Raw genomic sequence first — 18199 nt, 5'->3', positions numbered from 1 at the left:
GAACAATGGAAGTAAGGGGAGTGGGGGAGGAATGGGATGTATTTAGGGAATCAATGATGGATTGCGCAGAAGTGCTATGTGGCATGAGAAGAGTGGGAGGTGGGTTGATTAGAAAGGGTAGTGAGTGGTGGGATGAAGAAGTAAGATTATTAGTGAAAGAGAAGAGAGAGGCATTTGGACGATTTTTGCAGGGAAAAAATGCAATTGAGTGGGAGATGTATATAAGAAAGAGGACAGGAGTTCAAGAGAAAGGTGCAAGAGGTGAAAAAGAGGGCTTTTGTATATATATTATATATATATATATTATAATATATATATATATAATATATATATATATATATATATATATATATTTTCCCTGGGGATAGGGGATTAAGAATACTTCCCACGTATTCCCTGCGTGTCGTAGAAGGCGACTAAAAGGGGAGGGAGCGGGATTGGGGGGCTGGAAATCCTCCCCTCTCGTTTTTTTTTTAATTTTCCAAAAGAAGGAACAGAGGGGGCCAGGTGAGGATATTCCAAAAAAGGCCCCAGGTCCTCTGTTCCTATCGCTACCTCGCTAACGAGGGAATTGGTCGAAGAGTTTGAAAGAAAGAGATATATATATATATATTATATATATATATATTATATATATATATATATATATATTATATATAGGGGGGGGGAGGGGGCGAAAATTCTGGGGGCCTTGAAGAATGTGTGGAAGTCGAGAACATTATCTCGGAAAGCAAAAATGGGTATGTTTGAAGGAATAGTGCTTCCAACGATGTTGTATGGTTGCGAGGCGTGGGCTATGGATAGAGTTGTGCGCAGGAGGATGGATGTGCTGGAAATGAGATGTTTGAGGACAATGTGTGGTGTGAGGTGGTTTGATCGAGTGAGTAACGTAAGGGTAAGAGAGATGTGTGGAAATAAAAAGAGCGTGGGTTGAGAGTTGAGGAGAGCAGAAGAGGGTGTTTTAAAGTGGTTTGGGCACATGGAGAGAATGAGTGAGGAAAGATTGACAAGAGGATATATGTGTCGGAGGTGGAGGGAACAAGGAGAAGAGGGAGACCAAATTGGAGGTGGAAAGATGGAGTGGGAGTGAAAAAGATTTTGTGTGATCGGGGCCTGAACATGCAGGAGGGTGAAAGGAGGGCAAGGAATAGAGTGAATTGGAGCGATGTGGTATACCGGGGTTGATGTGCTGTCAGTGGATTGAATCAAGGCATGTGAAGCGTCTGGGGTAAACCATGGAAAGCTGTGTAGGTATGTATATTTGCGTGTGTGGACGTATGTATATACATGTGTATGGGGGGGGTTGGGCCATTTCTTTCGTCTGTTTCCTTGCGCTACCTCGCAAACGCGGGAGACAGCGACAAAGTATAAAAAAAAAAAAAAATATATATATATATAATATATATATATATATGGAAGCGGAAAGTGGTCTTAGGGTGGGGGAGGGGGCGAAAATTCTGGGGGCCTTGAAGAATGTGTGGAAGTCGAGAACATTATCTCGGAAAGCAAAAATGGTATGTTTGAAGGAATAGTGCTTCCAACGATGTTGTATGGTTGCGAGGCGTGGGCTATGGATAGAGTTGTGCGCAGGAGGATGGATGTGCTGGAAATGAGATGTTTGAGGACAATGTGTGGTGTGAGGTGGTTTGATCGAGTAAGTAATGAAAGGGTAAGAGAGATGTGTGGAAATAAAAAGAGCGTGGTTGAGAGAGCAGAAGAGGGTGTTTTGAAATGGTTTGGGCACATGGAGAGAATGAGTGAGGAAAGATTGACAAGAGGATATATGTGTCGGAGGTGGAGGGAGCAAGGAGAAGAGGGAGACCAAATTGGAGGTGGAAAGATGGAGTGAAAAAGATTTTGTGTGATCGGGGCCTGAACATGCAGGAGGGTGAAAGGAGGGCAAGGAATAGAGTGAATTGGAGCGATGTGGTATACCGGGGTTGACGTGCTGTCAGTGGATTGAATCAAGGCATGTGAAACGTCTGGGGTAAATCATGGAAAGCTGTGTAGGTATGTATATTTGCGTGTGTGGACGTATGTATATACATGTGTATGGGGGGGGTTGGGCCATTTCTTTCGTCTGTTTCCTTGCGCTACCTCGCAAACGCGGGAGACAGCGACAAAGTATAAAAAAAAAAAAAAAAAATATATATATATTTTTTTTTTTTTTTTGCTTTGTCACTGTCTCCTGCGTTTGCAGGTAGCGCAAGGAAACAGACGAAAAAAAATGGCCCAACCCACCCCCATACACATGTATATACATACAGTCCACTCACGCAAATATACATACCTACACAGCTTCTCATGGTTTACCCCAGACGCTTCACATGCCCTGATTCAATCCACTGACAGCACATCAACCCGGTATACACATTGAGCCAATTTTCACTCTATTCCTTGCCCTCCTTTCACCCTCCTGCATGTTCAGGCCCCGATCACACAAAATCTTTTTCACTCCATCTTTCCACCTCCAATTTGGTCTCCCACTTCTCCTCGTTCCCTCCACCTCCGACACATATATCCTCTTGGTCAATCTTTCCTTACTCATTCTCTCCATGTGCCCAAACCATTTCAAAACACCCTCTTCTGCTCTCTCAACCACGCTCTTTTTACTTCCACACATCTCTCTTACCCTTACGTTACTTACTCGATCAAACCACCTCACACCACACATTGTCCTCAAACATCTCATTTCCAGCACATCCACCCTCCTGCGCACAACTCTATCCATAGCCCACGCCTCGCAACACATACTACATTGTTGGAAGAACTATTCCTTCAAATCCATACTCCATTTTTGCCCTTCAGAGATATGTTCTCCCCACCCCCCCCAACTTCCACACATTCTTCAAGGCTCCCAGGATTTTCGCCCCCTCCCCCACCCTATGATCCACTTCCGCTTCCATGGTTCCATCCGCTGCCAGATCCACTCGAGATTTCTAAACACTTTGCTTCCTCCAGTGGTTCGCCATTCAAAAATTACCTCCAATTGACTTGACCCTCAACCCTACTGTACCTAATAACCTTGCTCTTTATTCACATTTACTCTTAACTTTCTTCTTTCACACACTTTACCAACTCAAGTCCCAACTTCTGCAGTTTCTCACATCAATCAGCCACCAGCGCTGTATCATCAGCGAACAAAAACTGACTCACTTCCCAAGCTCTCTCATCCACAACAGACTTCATACTTGCCCCTCTTTCCAAAACTCTTGCATTCACCTCCCTAACAACCCCATCCATAAACAAATAAAACAAACCATGGAGACATCACACACCCCTGCCGCAAACCTACATTCACTGAGAACCAATCACTTTCTCTCTTCTACACGTTACAACATGCCTTAATCCTCGATAAAAACTTTTCACTGCTTCTAACAACTTACCTCCCACACCATATATTCTTACAGTGGGAGGTGGTTTGATTAGAAAGGGTAGTGAGTGGTGGGATGAAGAAGTAAGATTATTATTGAAAGAGAAGAGGCATTTGGACGATTTTTGCAGGGAAAAAATGCAATTGAGTGGGAGATGTATAAAAGAAAGAGACAGGAGGTCAAGAGAAAGGTGCAAGAGGTGAAAAAGAGGGCAAATGAGAGTTGGGGTAAGAGAGTATCAATAAATTTTAGGGAGAATAAAAAGATGTTCTGGAAGGAGGTAAATAAAGTGTGTAAGACAAGGGAAGAAATGGGAACTTCAGTGAAGGGCTCAAATGGGGAGGTGATAAACAAGTAGTGATGATGTGAGAAGGAGATGGAGTGAGTATTTTGAAGGTTTGTTGAATGTGTTTGATGATAGAGTGGCAGATATAGGGTGTTTTGGTTGAGGTGGTGTGCAAAGTGAGAGGTTAGGGAAAATGATTTGGTAAACAGAGAAGAGGTAGTAAAAGCTTTGCGGAGATGAAAGCCGGCAAGGCATCAGGTTTGGATGGTATTGCAGTGGAATTTATTAAAAAAGGGGATGACTGTATTGTTGACTGGTTGGTAAGGTTATTTAATGTATGTATGACTCATGGTGAGGTGCCGAGGATTGGCGGAATGCGTGCATAGTGCCATTTTACAAGGCAAGGGTGATAAGAGTGAGTGCTCAAATTTCAGAGGTATAAGTTTGTTGAGTATTCCTGGTAAATTATATGGGAGGATATTGATTGAGAGGGTGAAGGCATTGTACAGAGCATCAGATTGGGGAAGAGCAGTGTGGTTTCAGAAGTGGTAGAGGATGTGTGTATCAGTTGTTTGCTTTGAAGAATATATGTGAGAAATACTTAGAAAAGCAAATGGATTTGTATGTAGCATTTATGGATCTGGAGAAGGCATATGATAGAGTTGATAGAGATGCTCTGTGGAAACGGTATAAGACTTCTACCTACTATGTATATGTCTGTGGTATGTATACATGAATTGTATAGGTATGTATATTTGCGTGTGTGGACGTATGTATATACATGTGTATGGGGGGGGTTGGGCCATTTCTTTCGTCTGTTTCCTTGCGCTACCTCGCAAACGCGGGAGACAGCGACAAAGTATAAAAAAAAAAAAAAATATATATATATATAATATATATATAGGGTGGGGGAGGGGGCGAAAATTCTGGGGGCCTTGAAGAATGTGTGGAAGTCGAGAACATTATCTCGGAAAGCAAAAATGGTATGTTTGAAGGAATAGTGCTTCCAACGATGTTGTATGGTTGCGAGGCGTGGGCTATGGATAGAGTTGTGCGCAGGAGGATGGATGTGCTGGAAATGAGATGTTTGAGGACAATATGTGGTGTGAGGTGGTTTGATCGAGTAAGTAATGAAAGGGTAAGAGAGATGTGTGGAAATAAAAAGAGCGTGGTTGAGAGAGCAGAAGAGGGTTTTTTGAAATGGTTTGGTCACATGGAGAGAATGAGTGAGGAAAGATTGACCAAGAGGATATATGTGTCGGAGGTGGAGGGAACAAGGAGAAGAGGGAGACCAAATTGGAGGTGGAAAGATGGAGTGAAAAAGATTTTGTGTGATCGGGGCCTGAACATGCAGGAGGTGAAAGGAGGGCAAGGAATAGAGTGAATTGGAGCGATGTGGTATACCGGGGTTGATGTGCTGTCAGTGGATTGAATCAAGGCATGTGAAGCGTCTGGGGTAAACCATGGAAAGCTGTGTAGGTATGTATATTTGCGTGTGTGGACGTATGTATATACATGTGTATGGGGGGGGTTGGGCCATTTCTTTCGTCTGTTTCCTTGCGCTGCCTCACTAACGTGGGAGACAGCGACAAAGTATGATAAGAATAATGTGGATGTGGAAATGGAGGCTGTGGTTTCGGTGCATTACACAAGATAGCTAGAGGCTGAGTGTGAATGAATGTGGCCTTTGTTGTCTTTTCCTAGCACTACATTGTGCGCACACAAGGGAGGGGGGTGTCATTTCATGTGTGTGGGGTGGCGATGAGAATGAATAAAGGCAGTAAGCATGAATTATGTACATGTGTATATGTGTATATGTCTGTGTGTGTATATATAGTATAGTAATATATAATATATATATATATTATATATATATATATATTATATATATATATCCCTGGGGATAGGGGATTAAGAATACTTCCCACGTATTCCCTGCGTGTCGTAGAAGGCGACTAAAAGGGGAGGGAGCGGGGGCTGGAAATCCTCCCCTCTCGTTTTTTTTTTAATTTTCCAAAAGAAGGAACAGAGGGGGCCAGGTGACGGTATTCCTCAATGGCCCAGTCCTCTGTTCTTAACGCTACCTCGTATGTGGGAAATGGCGAATGGTTTGAAAAAAAATATATATATATTTTCCCTGGGGATAGGGGATTAAGAATACTTCCCACGTATTCCCTGCGTGTCGTAGAAGGCGACTAAAGGGACGGGAGCGGGGGGCCAGAAACCCTCCCCTCGTATTTTAACTTTCTAAAAGGGAAACAGAAGAAGGAGTCACGCGAGGACGTGGCTCTTCCTCCTCAAAGGCTCAGATTGGGGTGTCTAAATGTGTGTGGATGTAACCAAGATGAGAAAAAAAGGAGAGATAGGTTAGTTAGTTTGAGGAAAGGAACCTGGATGTTTTGGCCCTGACTGTAACGATGCTCAAGAGTAAAGGGGAGTAAAGTCAGGGGTTAGTGAGAGGACAAGAGCAAGGGAAGGAGTAGCAGTACTCCTGAAACAGGAGTTGTGGGAGTATGTGATAGAATGTAAGAAAGTAAATTCTCGATTAATATGGGTAAAACTGAAAGTTGATGGAGAGATATGGGTGATTATTGGTGCATATGCACCTGGGCATGAGAAGAAAGATCATGAGAGGCAAGTGTTTTGGGAGCAGCTGAATGAGTGTGTTAGTGGTTTTGATGCACGAGACCGGGTTATAGTGATGGGTGATTTGAATACAAAGGTGAGTAATGTGGCAGTTGAGGGAATAATTGGTATACATGGGGTGTTCAGTGTTGTAAATGGAAATGGTGAAGAGCTTGTAGATTTATGTGCTGAAAAAGGACTGGTGATTGGGAATACCTGGTTTAAAAAGCGAGATATACATAAGTATACTTATGTAAGTAGGAGAGATGGCCAGAGAGCGTTATTGGATTACGTGTTAATTGACAGGCACGCGAAAGAGAGACTTTTGGATGTTAATGTGCTGAGAGGTGCAACGGGAGGGATGTCTGATCATTATCTTGTGGAGGCTAAGGTGAAGATTTGTATGGGTTTTCAGAAAAGAAGAGTGAATGTTGGGGTGAAGAGGGTGGTGAGAGTAAGTGAGCTTGGGAAGGAGACTTGTGTGAGGAAGTACCAGGAGAGACAGTACAGAATGGAAAAAGGTGAGAACAATGGAAGTAAGGGGAGTGGGGGAGGAATGGGATGTATTTAGGGAATCAATGATGGATTGCGCAGAAGATGCTTGTGGCATGAGAAGAGTGGGAGGTGGGTTGATTAGAAAGGGTAGTGAGTGGTGGGATGAAGAAGTAAGATTATTAGTGAAAGAGAAGAGAGAGGCATTTGGACGATTTTTTTGCAGGGAAAAAATGCAATTGAGTGGGAGATGTATATAAGAAAGAGACAGGAGGTCAAGAGAAAGGTGCAAGAGGTGAAAAAGAGGGCATATATATATATATATATATATATATATATATATATATATATATATATATATATATATATATATATATATTTTCCCTGGGGATAGGGGATTAAGAATACTTCCCACGTATTCTCTGCGTGTCGTAGAAGGCGACTAAAAGGGGAGGGAGCGGGGGGGCTGGAAATCCTCCCCTCTCGTTTTTTTTTTAATTTTCCAAAAGAAGGAACAGAGGGGGCCAGGTGAGGATATTCCAAAAAAGGCCCAGTCCTCTGTTCCTAACGCTACCTCGCTAACGCGGGAAATGGCGAATAGTTTGAAAGAAAGAGATATATATATATATATATATATATGTATATATATATATAGGGTGGGGGAGGGGGCGAAAATCCTGGGAGCCTTGAAGAATGTGTGGAAGTCGAGAACATTATCTCGGAAAGCAAAAATGGGTATGTCTGAAGGAATGGTGGTTCCAACAATGTTCTATGGTTGCGAGGCGTGGGCTATGGATAGAGTGGTGCACAGGAGGATGGATGTGCTGGAAATGAGATGTTTGAGGACAGTGTGTGGTGTGAGGTGGTTTGATCGAGTGAGTAACGTAAGGGTAAGAGAGATGTGTGGAAATAAAAAGAGTGTGGTTGAGAGAGCAGAAGAGGGTGTTTTGAAGTGGTTTGGGCACATGGAGAGGATGAGTGAGGAAAGATTGACCAAGAGGATATATGTGTCGGAGGTGGAGGGAACAAGGAGAAGAGGGAGACCAAATTGGAGGTGGAAAGATGGAGTGAAAAAGATTTTGTGTGATCGGGGCCTGAACATGCAGGAGGGTGAAAGGAGGGCAAGGAATAGAGTGAATTGGAGCGATGTGGTATACCGGGGTTGACGTGCTGTCAGTGGATTGAAGCAGGGCATGTGAAGCGTCTGGGGTAAACCATGGAAAGCTGTGTAGGTATGTATATTTGCGTGTGTGGACGTATGTATATACATGTGTATGGGGGGGGGTTGGGCCATTTCTTTCGTCTGTTTCCTTGCGCTACCTCGCAAACGCGGGAGACAGCGACAAAGTATAATGAAAATATAATATATAATATATATATATGGAAGCGGAAGTGGTTCATAGGGTGGGGGAGGGGGCGAAAATTCTGGGGGCCTTGAAGAATGTGTGGAAGTCGAGAACATTATCTCGGAAAGCAAAAATGGGTATGTTTGAAGGAATAGTGGTTCCAACGATGTTGTATGGTTGCGAGGCGTGGGCTATGGATAGAGTTGTGCGCAGGAGGATGGATGTGCTGGAAATGAGATGTTTGAGGACAATGTGTGGTGTGAGGTGGTTTGATCGAGTGAGTAACGTAAGGGTAAGAGAGATGTGTGGAAATAAAAAGAGCGTGGTTGAGAGAGCAGAAGAGGGTGTTTTGAAGTGGTTTGGGCACATGGAGAGAATGAGTGAGGAAAGATTGACCAAGAGGATATATGTGTCGGAGGTGGAGGGAGCAAGGAGAAGAGGGAGACCAAATTGGAGGTGGAAAGATGGAGTGAAAAAGATTTTGTGTGATCGGGGCCTGAACATGCAGGAGGGTGAAAGGAGGGCAAGGAATAGAGTGAATTGGAGCGATGTGGTATACCGGGGTTGATGTGCTGTCAGTGGATTGAATCAAGGCATGTGAAACGTCTGGGGTAAATCATGGAAAGCTGTGTAGGTATGTATATTTGCGTGTGTGGACGTATGTATATACATGTGTATGGGGGGGGTTGGGTCATTTCTTTCGTCTGTTTCCTTGCGCTACCTCGCAAACGCGGGAGACAGCGACAAAGTATAAAAAAAAAAAATATATATATATATATATATATTTTTTTTTTTTTTGCTTTGTCACTGTCTCCTGCGTTTGCGAGGTAGCGCAAGGAAACAGACGAAAGATATGGCCCAACCCACCCCCATACACATGTATATACATACACGTCCACTCACGCAAATATACATACCTACACAGCTTTCCATGGTTTACCCCAGACGCTACACATGCCCTGATTCAATCCACTGACAGCACATCAACCCCGGTATACCACATCGATCCATTTCACTCTATTCCTTGCCCTCCTTTCACCCTCCTGCATGTTCAGGCCCCGATCACACAAAATCTTTTTCACTCCATCTTTCCACCTCCAATTTGGTCTCCCACTTCTCCTCGTTCCCTCCACCTCCGACACATATATCCTCTTGGTCAATCTTTCCTCACTCATTCTCTCCATGTGCCCAAACCATTTCAAAACACCCTCTTCTGCTCTCTCAACCACGCTCTTTTTACTTCCACACATCTCTCTTACCCTTACGTTACTTACTCGATCAAACCACCTCACACCACACATTGTCCTCAAACATCTCATTTCCAGCACATCCACCCTCCTGTGCACAACTCTATCCATAGCCCACGCCTCGCAACCATACAACATTGTTGGAAGCACTATTCCTTCAAACATACCCATTTTTGCTTTCCGAGATAATGTTCTCAACTTCCACACATTCTTCAAGGCTCCCAGGATTTTCGCCCCCTCCCCCACCCTATGATCCACTTCTGCTTCCATGGTTCCATCCGCTGCCAGATCCACTCCCAGATATCTAAAACACTTTACTTCCTCCAGTTTTTCTCCATTCAAACTTACCTCCCAATTGACTTGACCCTCAACCCTACTGTACCTAATAACCTTGCTCTTATTCACATTTACTCTTAACTTTCTTCTTTCACACACTTTACCAAACTCAGTCACCAACTTCTGCAGTTTCTCACATCAATCAGCCACCAGCGCTGTATCATCAGCGAACAAAAACTGACTCACTTCCCAAGCTCTCTCATCCACAACAGACTTCATACTTGCCCCTCTTTCCAAAACTCTTGCATTCACCTCCCTAACAACCCCATCCATAAACAAATTAAACAACCATGGAGACATCACACACCCCTGCCGCAAACCTACATTCACTGAGAACCAATCACTTTCCTCTCTTCCTACACGTACACATGCCTTACATCCTCGATAAAAACTTTTCACTGCTTCTAACAACTTACCTCCCACACCATATATTCTTAACAGTGGGAGGTGGTTTGATTAGAAAGGGTAGTGAGTGGTGGGATGAAGAAGTAAGATTATTATTGAAAGAGAAGAGGCATTTGGACGATTTTTGCAGGGAAAAAATGCAATTGAGTGGGAGATGTATAAAAGAAAGAGACAGGAGGTCAAGAGAAAGGTGCAAGAGGTGAAAAAGAGGGCAAATGAGAGTTGGGGTAAGAGAGTATCATTAAATTTTAGGGAGAATAAAAAGATGTTCTGGAAGGAGGTAAATAAAGTGCGTAAGACAAGGGAGCAAATGGGAACTTCAGTGAAGGGCTCAAATGGGGAGGTGATAACAAGTAGTGATGATGTGAGAAGGAGATGGAGTGAGTATTTTGAAGGTTTGTTGAATGTGTTTGATGATAGAGTGGCAGATATAGGGTGTTTTGGTTGAGGTGGTGTGCAAAGTGAGAGGGTTAGGGAAAATGATTTGGTAAACAGAGAAGAGGTAGTAAAAGCTTTGCGGAAGATGAAAGCCGGCAAGGCATCAGGTTTGGATGGTATTGCAGTGGAATTTAGTAAAAAAGGGGGTGACTGTATTATTGACTGGTTGGTAAGGTTATTTAATGTATGTATGACTCATGGTGAGGTGCCTGAGGATTGGCGGAATGCGTGCATAGTGCCATTGTACAAAGGCAAAGGGGATAAGAGTGAGTGCTCAAATTTCAGAGGTATAAGTTTGTTGAGTATTCCTGGTAAATTATATGGGAGGATATTGATTGAGAGGGTGAAGGCATGTACAGAGCATCAGATTGGGGAAGAGCAGTGTGGTTTCAGAAGTGGTAGAGGATGTGTGTATCAGTTGTTTGCTTTGAAGAATATATGTGAGAAATACTTAGAAAAGCAAATGGATTTGTATGTAGCATTTATGGATCTGGAGAAGGCATATGATAGAGTTGATAGAGATGCTCTGTGGAAGGTATTAAGAATATACATATATGTATATGTCTGTGTATGTATACATTGAAATGTATAGGTATGTATATGTGCGTGTGTGGGCGTTTATATATACATGTGTATGTGGATGGGTTGGGCCATTCTTTCGTGTTTTTCCTTGTACTACCTCACTAACGCGGGAGACAGCAGTAAAGTATAAAGAATAAATATAAAGAGGTGAATGCAAGAGTTTTGGAGAGAGGGGGGGGGCAAGTATGCAGTCTGTTGTCGATGAGAGGGCTTGGAAAGTGAGTTAGTTGTTGTTCGCTGATGATATAGCGCTTGTGGCTGATTCAGGTGAGAAACTGCAGAAGCTGGTGACTGAGTTTGGCAAAGCGTGTGAAAGAAGAAAGCTGAGAGTGAATGTGAATAAGAGCAAGGTTATTAGGTCCAGTAGGGTTGAGGGACAAGTCAATTGGGAGGTAAGTTTAAATGGAGAAAAACTGGAGGAAGTGAAGTGTTTTAGATATCCGGGAGTGGATTTGTCTGCGGATGGAACCATGGAAGTGGAAGTGATTCACAGGGTGGGTGAGGGTTCGAAGGTTCTGGGAGTGTTGAAGAATGTGTGGAAGGTGAGAACATTATCTCGGAAAGCAAAAATGGGTACGTTTGTAGGAATAGTGGTTCCAACAATGTTATATGGTTGCCAGGCGTGGGCTGTAGATAGGGTTGTTCAGAGGAGGGTGGATGTGTTAGAGATGAGATGTTTGAGGACAATATGTGGTGTGAGGTGGTTTGATCGAGTAAGTAATGAAAGGGTAAGAGAGATGAGTGGTACTAAAAAGAGTGTGGTTGAGAGAGCAGAAGAGGGTCTGTTGAAATGGTTTGGTCACATGGAGAGAATGAGTGAGGAAAGATTGACAAAGAGGCTATATATGTCAGAGGTGGAGGGAACGAGGAGAAGTGGGAGACAGTGGAGGTGGAAGGATAGAGTGAAAAAGATTTTGAGCGATTGGGGCCTGAAAGGTGAAAGGTGTGCAAGGAATAGAGTGGATTAGAACAATGTGGTATACCGGGGTCGACGTGCTGTCAATGGATTGAACCAGGGCATGTGAAGCACCTGGGGTAAACCATGGAAAGTTTTGTGGGGCCTGGATGTGGAAAGGGAGCTTTGGTTTCGGTGCATTACACATGACAGCTAGAGACTGTGTATGAACGAATGTGTCCTTTGTTGTCCTTTCCTAGCGCCACCTCGCAGGGGGAGGGGGAGATACTATTTCATATGTGGCGGTGTGGCGATGGGAATGAGTTAAGGCTGCAAGTATGAATTAGTTTCATGTATATATATATATATATATATATATATATATATATATATATATATATATATATATATATCCCTGGGGATAGGGGATTAAGAATACTTCCCACGTATTCCCTGCGTGTCGTAGAAGGCGACTAAAAGGGGAGGGAGCGGGGGGCTGGAAATCCTCCCCTCTCAATTTTTTTTAATTTTCCAAAAGAAGGAACAGAGAAGGGGGCCAGGTGAGGATATTCCCTCAATGGCCCAGTCCTCTGTTCTTAACGCTACCTCGCTAATGCGGGAAATGGCGAATGGTTTGAAAAAAAATATATATCCTTGGGGATAGGGGAGAAAGAATACTTCCCACGCATTCCTCACGTGTCGTAGAAGGCGACTAAAGGGGACGGGAGCGGGGGGCCAGAAACCCTCCCCTCCTTGTATTTTAACTTTCTAAAAGGGGAAACAGAAGAAGGAGTCACGCGAGGAGTGCTCATCCTCCTCAAAGGCTCAGATTGGGGTGTCTAAATGTGTGTGGATGTAACCAAGATGAGAAAAAAGGAGAGATAGGTAGTATGTTTGAGGAAAGGAACCTGGATGTTTTGGCCCTGACTGAAACGAAGCTCAAGAGTAAAGGGGAGTAAAGTCAGGGGTTAGTGAGAGGACAAGAGCAAGGGAAGGAGTAGCACTACTCCTGAATCAGGAGTTGTGGGAGTATGTGATAGAGTGTAAGAAAGTAAACTCTAGATTGATATGGGTAAAACTGAAAGTGAATGGAGAGAGATGGATGATTATTGGTGCATATGCACCTGGACATGAGAAGAAAGATCATGAGAAGCAAGTGTTTTGGGAGCAGCTGAGTGAGTGTGTTAGTAGTTTTGATGCATGAGACCGGGTTATAGTGATGAGTGATTTGAATGCAAAGGTGAGTAATGTGGCAGTTGAGGGAATAATTGGTATACATGGGGTGTTCAGTGTTGTAAATGGAAATGGTGAAGAGCTTGTAGATTTATGTGCTGAAAAAGGACTGGTGATTGGGAATACCTGGTTTAAAAAGAGAGAAATACATAAGTATACGTATGTAAGTAGGAGAGATGGCCAGAGAGCGTTATTGGATTACGTGTTAATTGATAGGCACACGAAAGAGAGACTTTTGGATGTTAATGTGCTGAGAGGTGCAACTGGAGGGATGTCTGGTCATTATCTTGTGGAGGTGAAGGTGAAGATTTGTAGGGGTTTTCAGAAAAGAAGAGAGAATGTTGGGGTGGAGAGAGTGGTGAGAGTAAGTGAGCTTGGGAAGGAGACTTGTGTGAGGAAGTACCAGGAGAGACTGAGTACAGAATGGAAAAAGGTGAAAACAAAGGACATAAGGGGAGTGGGGGAGGAATGGGATGTATTTAGGGAAGCAGTGATGGCTTGTACATGGGATGCTTGTGGCATGAGAAGCGTGGGAGGTGGGCAGATTAGAAAGGGTAGTGAGTGGTGGGATGAAGAAGTAAGATTATTAGTGAAAGAGAAGAGAGAGTCATTTGGACGATTTTTGCAGGGAAATAATGCAAATGAGTGGGAGATGTATAAAAGAAAGAGACAGGAGGTCAAGAGAAAGGTGCAAGAGGCAAAAAAGAGGGCAAATGAGAGCTGGGGTGAGAGAGTATCATTAGATTTTAGGGAGAATAAAAAGATGTTTTGGAAGGAGGTAAATAAAGTGTGTAAGACAAGGGAAGAAATGGGAACTTCAGTGAAGGGGGCTAATGGGGAGGTGGCACCAAGTAGTGGTGATGTGAGAAGGAGATGGAGTGAGTATTTTGAGGGTTTGTTAAATATGTTTGATGATAGAGTGGCAGATATAGGGTGTTTTGGTCGAGGTGATGTACAAAGTGAGAAGGGGTAAGGAGAATGATTTGGTAAACAGAGAAGAGGCAGTGAAAGGTTTGTGTAAGATGAAAGCCGGCAAGGCAGTGGGTTTGGATGGTATTGCAGTGGAATTTATTAAAAAAGGGGATGACTGTATTGTTGACTGGTTGGTAAGGTTATTTAATGTATGTATGACTCATGGTAAGGTGCCTGAGGATTGGTGGAATGCTTGCATAGTGCCATTGTACAAAGGCAAAGGCGATAAAAATGAGTGCTCAAATTATAGAGGTATAAGTTTGTTGAGTATTCCTGGGAAATTATATGAGAGGGTATTGATTGAGAGGGTGAAGGCATATACAGAGCATCAGATTGGGGAAGAGCAGTGTGGTTTCAGAGGTGTTCGAGTATGTGTGGATCAGGTATTTGCTTTGAAGAATGTATGTGAGAAATACTTAGAAAAGCAAATGGATTTGTATATAGCAGTCATGGATCTGGAGAAGGCATATGATAGAGTTGATAGAGATGCTCTGTGGAAGGTATTAAGAATGTATGGTGTTGGAGGCAAGTTGTTAGAAGCAGTGAAAAGTTTTTATCGAGGATGTAAGGCATGTGTGTGTGTAGGAACGGAGGAAAGTAATTGGTTCTCAGTGAATGTTGGTTTGCGGCAGGGGTGTGTGGTGTCTCCATGGTTGTTTAATTTGTTTATGGATAGGGTTGTTAGGGAGGTGAATGCAAGAGTTTTGGAAAGAGGGGCAAGTATGCAGTCTGTTGTGAATGAGAGAGCTTGAGAAGTGAGTCATTTGTTGTTCGCTGATGATACAGTGCTGGTGGCTGATTTGTGTGAGAAACTGCAGAAGCTGGTGACTGAGTTTGGTAAAGCGTGTGAAAGAAGATAGTTAAGGGTAAATGTGAATGACAGTAAGGTTATTAGGTACAGTAGGGTTGAGGGACAAGTCAATTGGGAGATAAATTTGAATGGAGAATAACTGGAGGAAGTAAAGTGTTTTAGATATCTGGGAGTGGACTTGGCAGCGGATGGAACCATGGAAGCGGAAGTGAATCATAGGATGGGGGAGGGGGCAAAAGTTATGGGAGCATTGAAGAATGTGTGGAAATCGAGAACATTACATTGAAAAGCAAAAATGGGTATGTTTGAAGGAATAGTGGTCCCAACAATGTTGTATGGTTGCGAGGCGTGGGCTATAGATAGAGTTGTGCGGATGAGGGTGGATGTGCTGGAAATGAGATGTTTGAAGACAATATGTGGTGTGAGGTGGTTTAATCGAGTAAGTAATGAAAGGGTAAGAGAGATGTGTGGTATTAGAAAGTGTGTAGTTGAGAGAGCAGAAGAGGGTTTTTTGAAATGGTTTGGTCACATGGAGAGAATGAGTGAGGAAAGACTGACCGAGAGGATATATGTGTCAGAGGTGGAGGGAACGAGGAATAGTGGGAGACCAAATTGGAGGTTTAAAGATGGAGTGAAAAAGATTTTGAGTGATCGGGGCCTGAACATGCAAGAGGGTGATAGGCGTGCAAGGAATAGAGTGAATTGGAATGATGTGGTATACCGGGGTTGACGTGCTGTCACTGGATTGAACCAGGGCATGTGAAACGTCTGGGGTAAATCATGGAAAGTTGTGTGGGGCCTGGATGTGGAAAGGGAGCTGTGGTTTCGGTGCACTATACATGACAGCTAGAGATTGAGTGTGAATGAATGTGGCCTTTGTTGTCTTTTCCTAGCGGTACCTCGTGCACTTGCTGGGTTTGTGGGTTGTTATTTCATATGTGGTGGGGTGGCGATGGGAATGAATAAAGGCAGACAGTATGAACTATGTACATGTGTATATGTGTATATGTCTGTGTGTGTATATATATGTATACGTTGAGATGTATAGGTATGTATATTTGCGTGTGTGGACGTGTATGTATATACATGTGTATGTGGGTGGGTTGGGCCATTCTTTCGTCTGTTTCCTTGCTCTACCTCACTAACGCAGGAGACAGCGACAAAGTAAAATAGAATAAATAGATATATTTGCGTATGTTTGTGTGTGCATTCATACAAACATACATAGTATGTATACACACATATTGCATATGAATGAGTCAGTTGATTATTACCATGACATCTGTATAAGGAGAATAAATCTTTTAATGTTATTTGATTTACTCAGTATGATCTGAAAGTTCCCTTGATAGTATCAATACCCATACTTGTAGCATCCATAATTTGGCAACTATTGGGCCCCAAGGTAGCCAGAATAATGACTTTATACTATATTAGAATGTTTCTGGACCATCCACTGGAGTATTGAATGATCAATGGGCAAATTTTTACAATATTTACCTCATCAACTAGGTTTGATATGAGGTGCAATATTGAAAATTGGCTCCAGTGTGAGCTGTTAAAGTTAATGAGCCTCCAAAAGTAATAAATAGTAAGTGGTGACCAGAAATGTGATAGAAGATTACTATATGGAAGTATGTGTACAGAAAGGAAGATTACATAGATGGGCATTGAGAAAAATGTTTTAACTAAGGTATTTTTTAACTTAAGTGATAACCTTATGATGTAACTAAGGTACTTTTTTTTTTTAAAGATGACCAATAAACCTTTGCTTATCACAGGAAGTATCTCTTATATGAAATAGTTAGTTCTAGAAACACTGTAAAAAATGAAGTGGTATATCATCATATTGGATTTAGAATGTAGAGTAGTAATACCTGTATAGTAATCACATAAGAACACCTGGATGAAGGACAAGGGGTTTTGAGTGAGGATGTTGATATCAGTTAGATTTTCATTTCAAAAATGAAAGTTGATAAACTGCTTGCAAATGAGAGAATGTATTCACTATTTGCTAACCCTTTAATGAGACCTTTTGCAGATTTATGTTGCTTGGTAGGGGGTCTCATTTAGATATATAATCCTTGCTGTTGTGCCAGTAATTGAGTTTGATATGGTCTATGGTGAAGGCGAGAGATGTGTAAGGCCTCTTTATACAATAGACACACATAACTTTTGTTATCCTTCAACCATAGCATGGAGAGGATGTCACTGCTAAGTAGTGAAGAGTGTAGTTATATAGATGATAATCTTTTTGTTGATGATAAAAAGACCTAAGTGCATCAAAACAATACATAAACAAATTGGTGGCAGTCAAGAAGTGTTGACACCATGCTGTATACCTCTTTGTATTATCTTAGGAGTACACTTCCACTAGAAGTTTATTTTCGCAGGGGTCAGTTGATGCCCATTTCACTTGCTTCTCAGTTCTTTTATTATTTGTATATTATATTCTGTCATTCCTTAAGAAAGAATTTTTTCTATACTTGAAAATCACCTTTTTTTCAGAAGCATCAGGGAATTTTATTTGCTTGTATAAGGGTGTAACTTGATAATAAGTTGTTGTATGGGGATGGAAGAGTTGCTGGAGTTTTTGAATTATGGTTGCAGAAGGCAAGATACTGGAAGCAGTACAGAATTTACTGAAGAGATCATAGCATATATATGAGCAGAGGATAAATTGAAGCATGGATTTAGTGTATTAGATAAGATATTAAAATGTTCCATTGGATTAAGAGAAAGAAAAGTAAACAGAAACTGAGAGGTAGGACAGTGATTTTTGGTTTTCGTAAATATGAAGATCAACCTTTACTGAAATTTGAAGGACATGTTAAGGGTTCCTCCCAAAGTCACATCCTCACTTCATCTGTCTTATCGTCATAACTGGTAGTGTCTTAGGAAGAAGCTTTTCCCTTTTCACGCTTAACCAATTAGATCTGAATTACCTTGTATGATTGTAGTTTTACCTGCATAAGTTTAGAGTTTAGAGTTAAAGGACAAAATTCCTTTGCAGAACCTGTGCCAGTAAAGAAGGTTGAAAATCCACATGCTATCGCCAGACCACATGCCACGCCCCTCATGTTACAGCGTCAAGGTTCCTTTAGGGTGTTCCAGCATCTTAACCAGGTAATTTACTTATATGAATAGAGATTTTTTG

General features: G+C 42.3%; 1 protein-coding gene across 4 annotated transcripts in view; it reads left to right on the top strand.

The window, feature by feature from the left end:
* Positions 1–18199, top strand: part of numb (NUMB endocytic adaptor protein) — a 533145-nt gene that overhangs the window by 358054 nt on the left and 156892 nt on the right. For all 4 annotated transcript variants that reach the window (XM_071662779.1, XM_071662777.1, XM_071662780.1 and 1 more), the window contains one exon: positions 18056–18168. In XM_071662779.1, the coding sequence (XP_071518880.1) occupies positions 18056–18168 (113 nt within the window). The remainder of the gene's footprint in view (positions 1–18055; positions 18169–18199) is intronic.

The sequence above is a fragment of the Panulirus ornatus genome, chromosome 6 (genome assembly GCF_036320965.1).
Source record: "Panulirus ornatus isolate Po-2019 chromosome 6, ASM3632096v1, whole genome shotgun sequence".
Lineage (NCBI taxonomy): Eukaryota > Metazoa > Arthropoda > Malacostraca > Decapoda > Palinuridae > Panulirus > Panulirus ornatus.
This window is presented reverse-complemented; position numbering and strand designations above follow the sequence as displayed.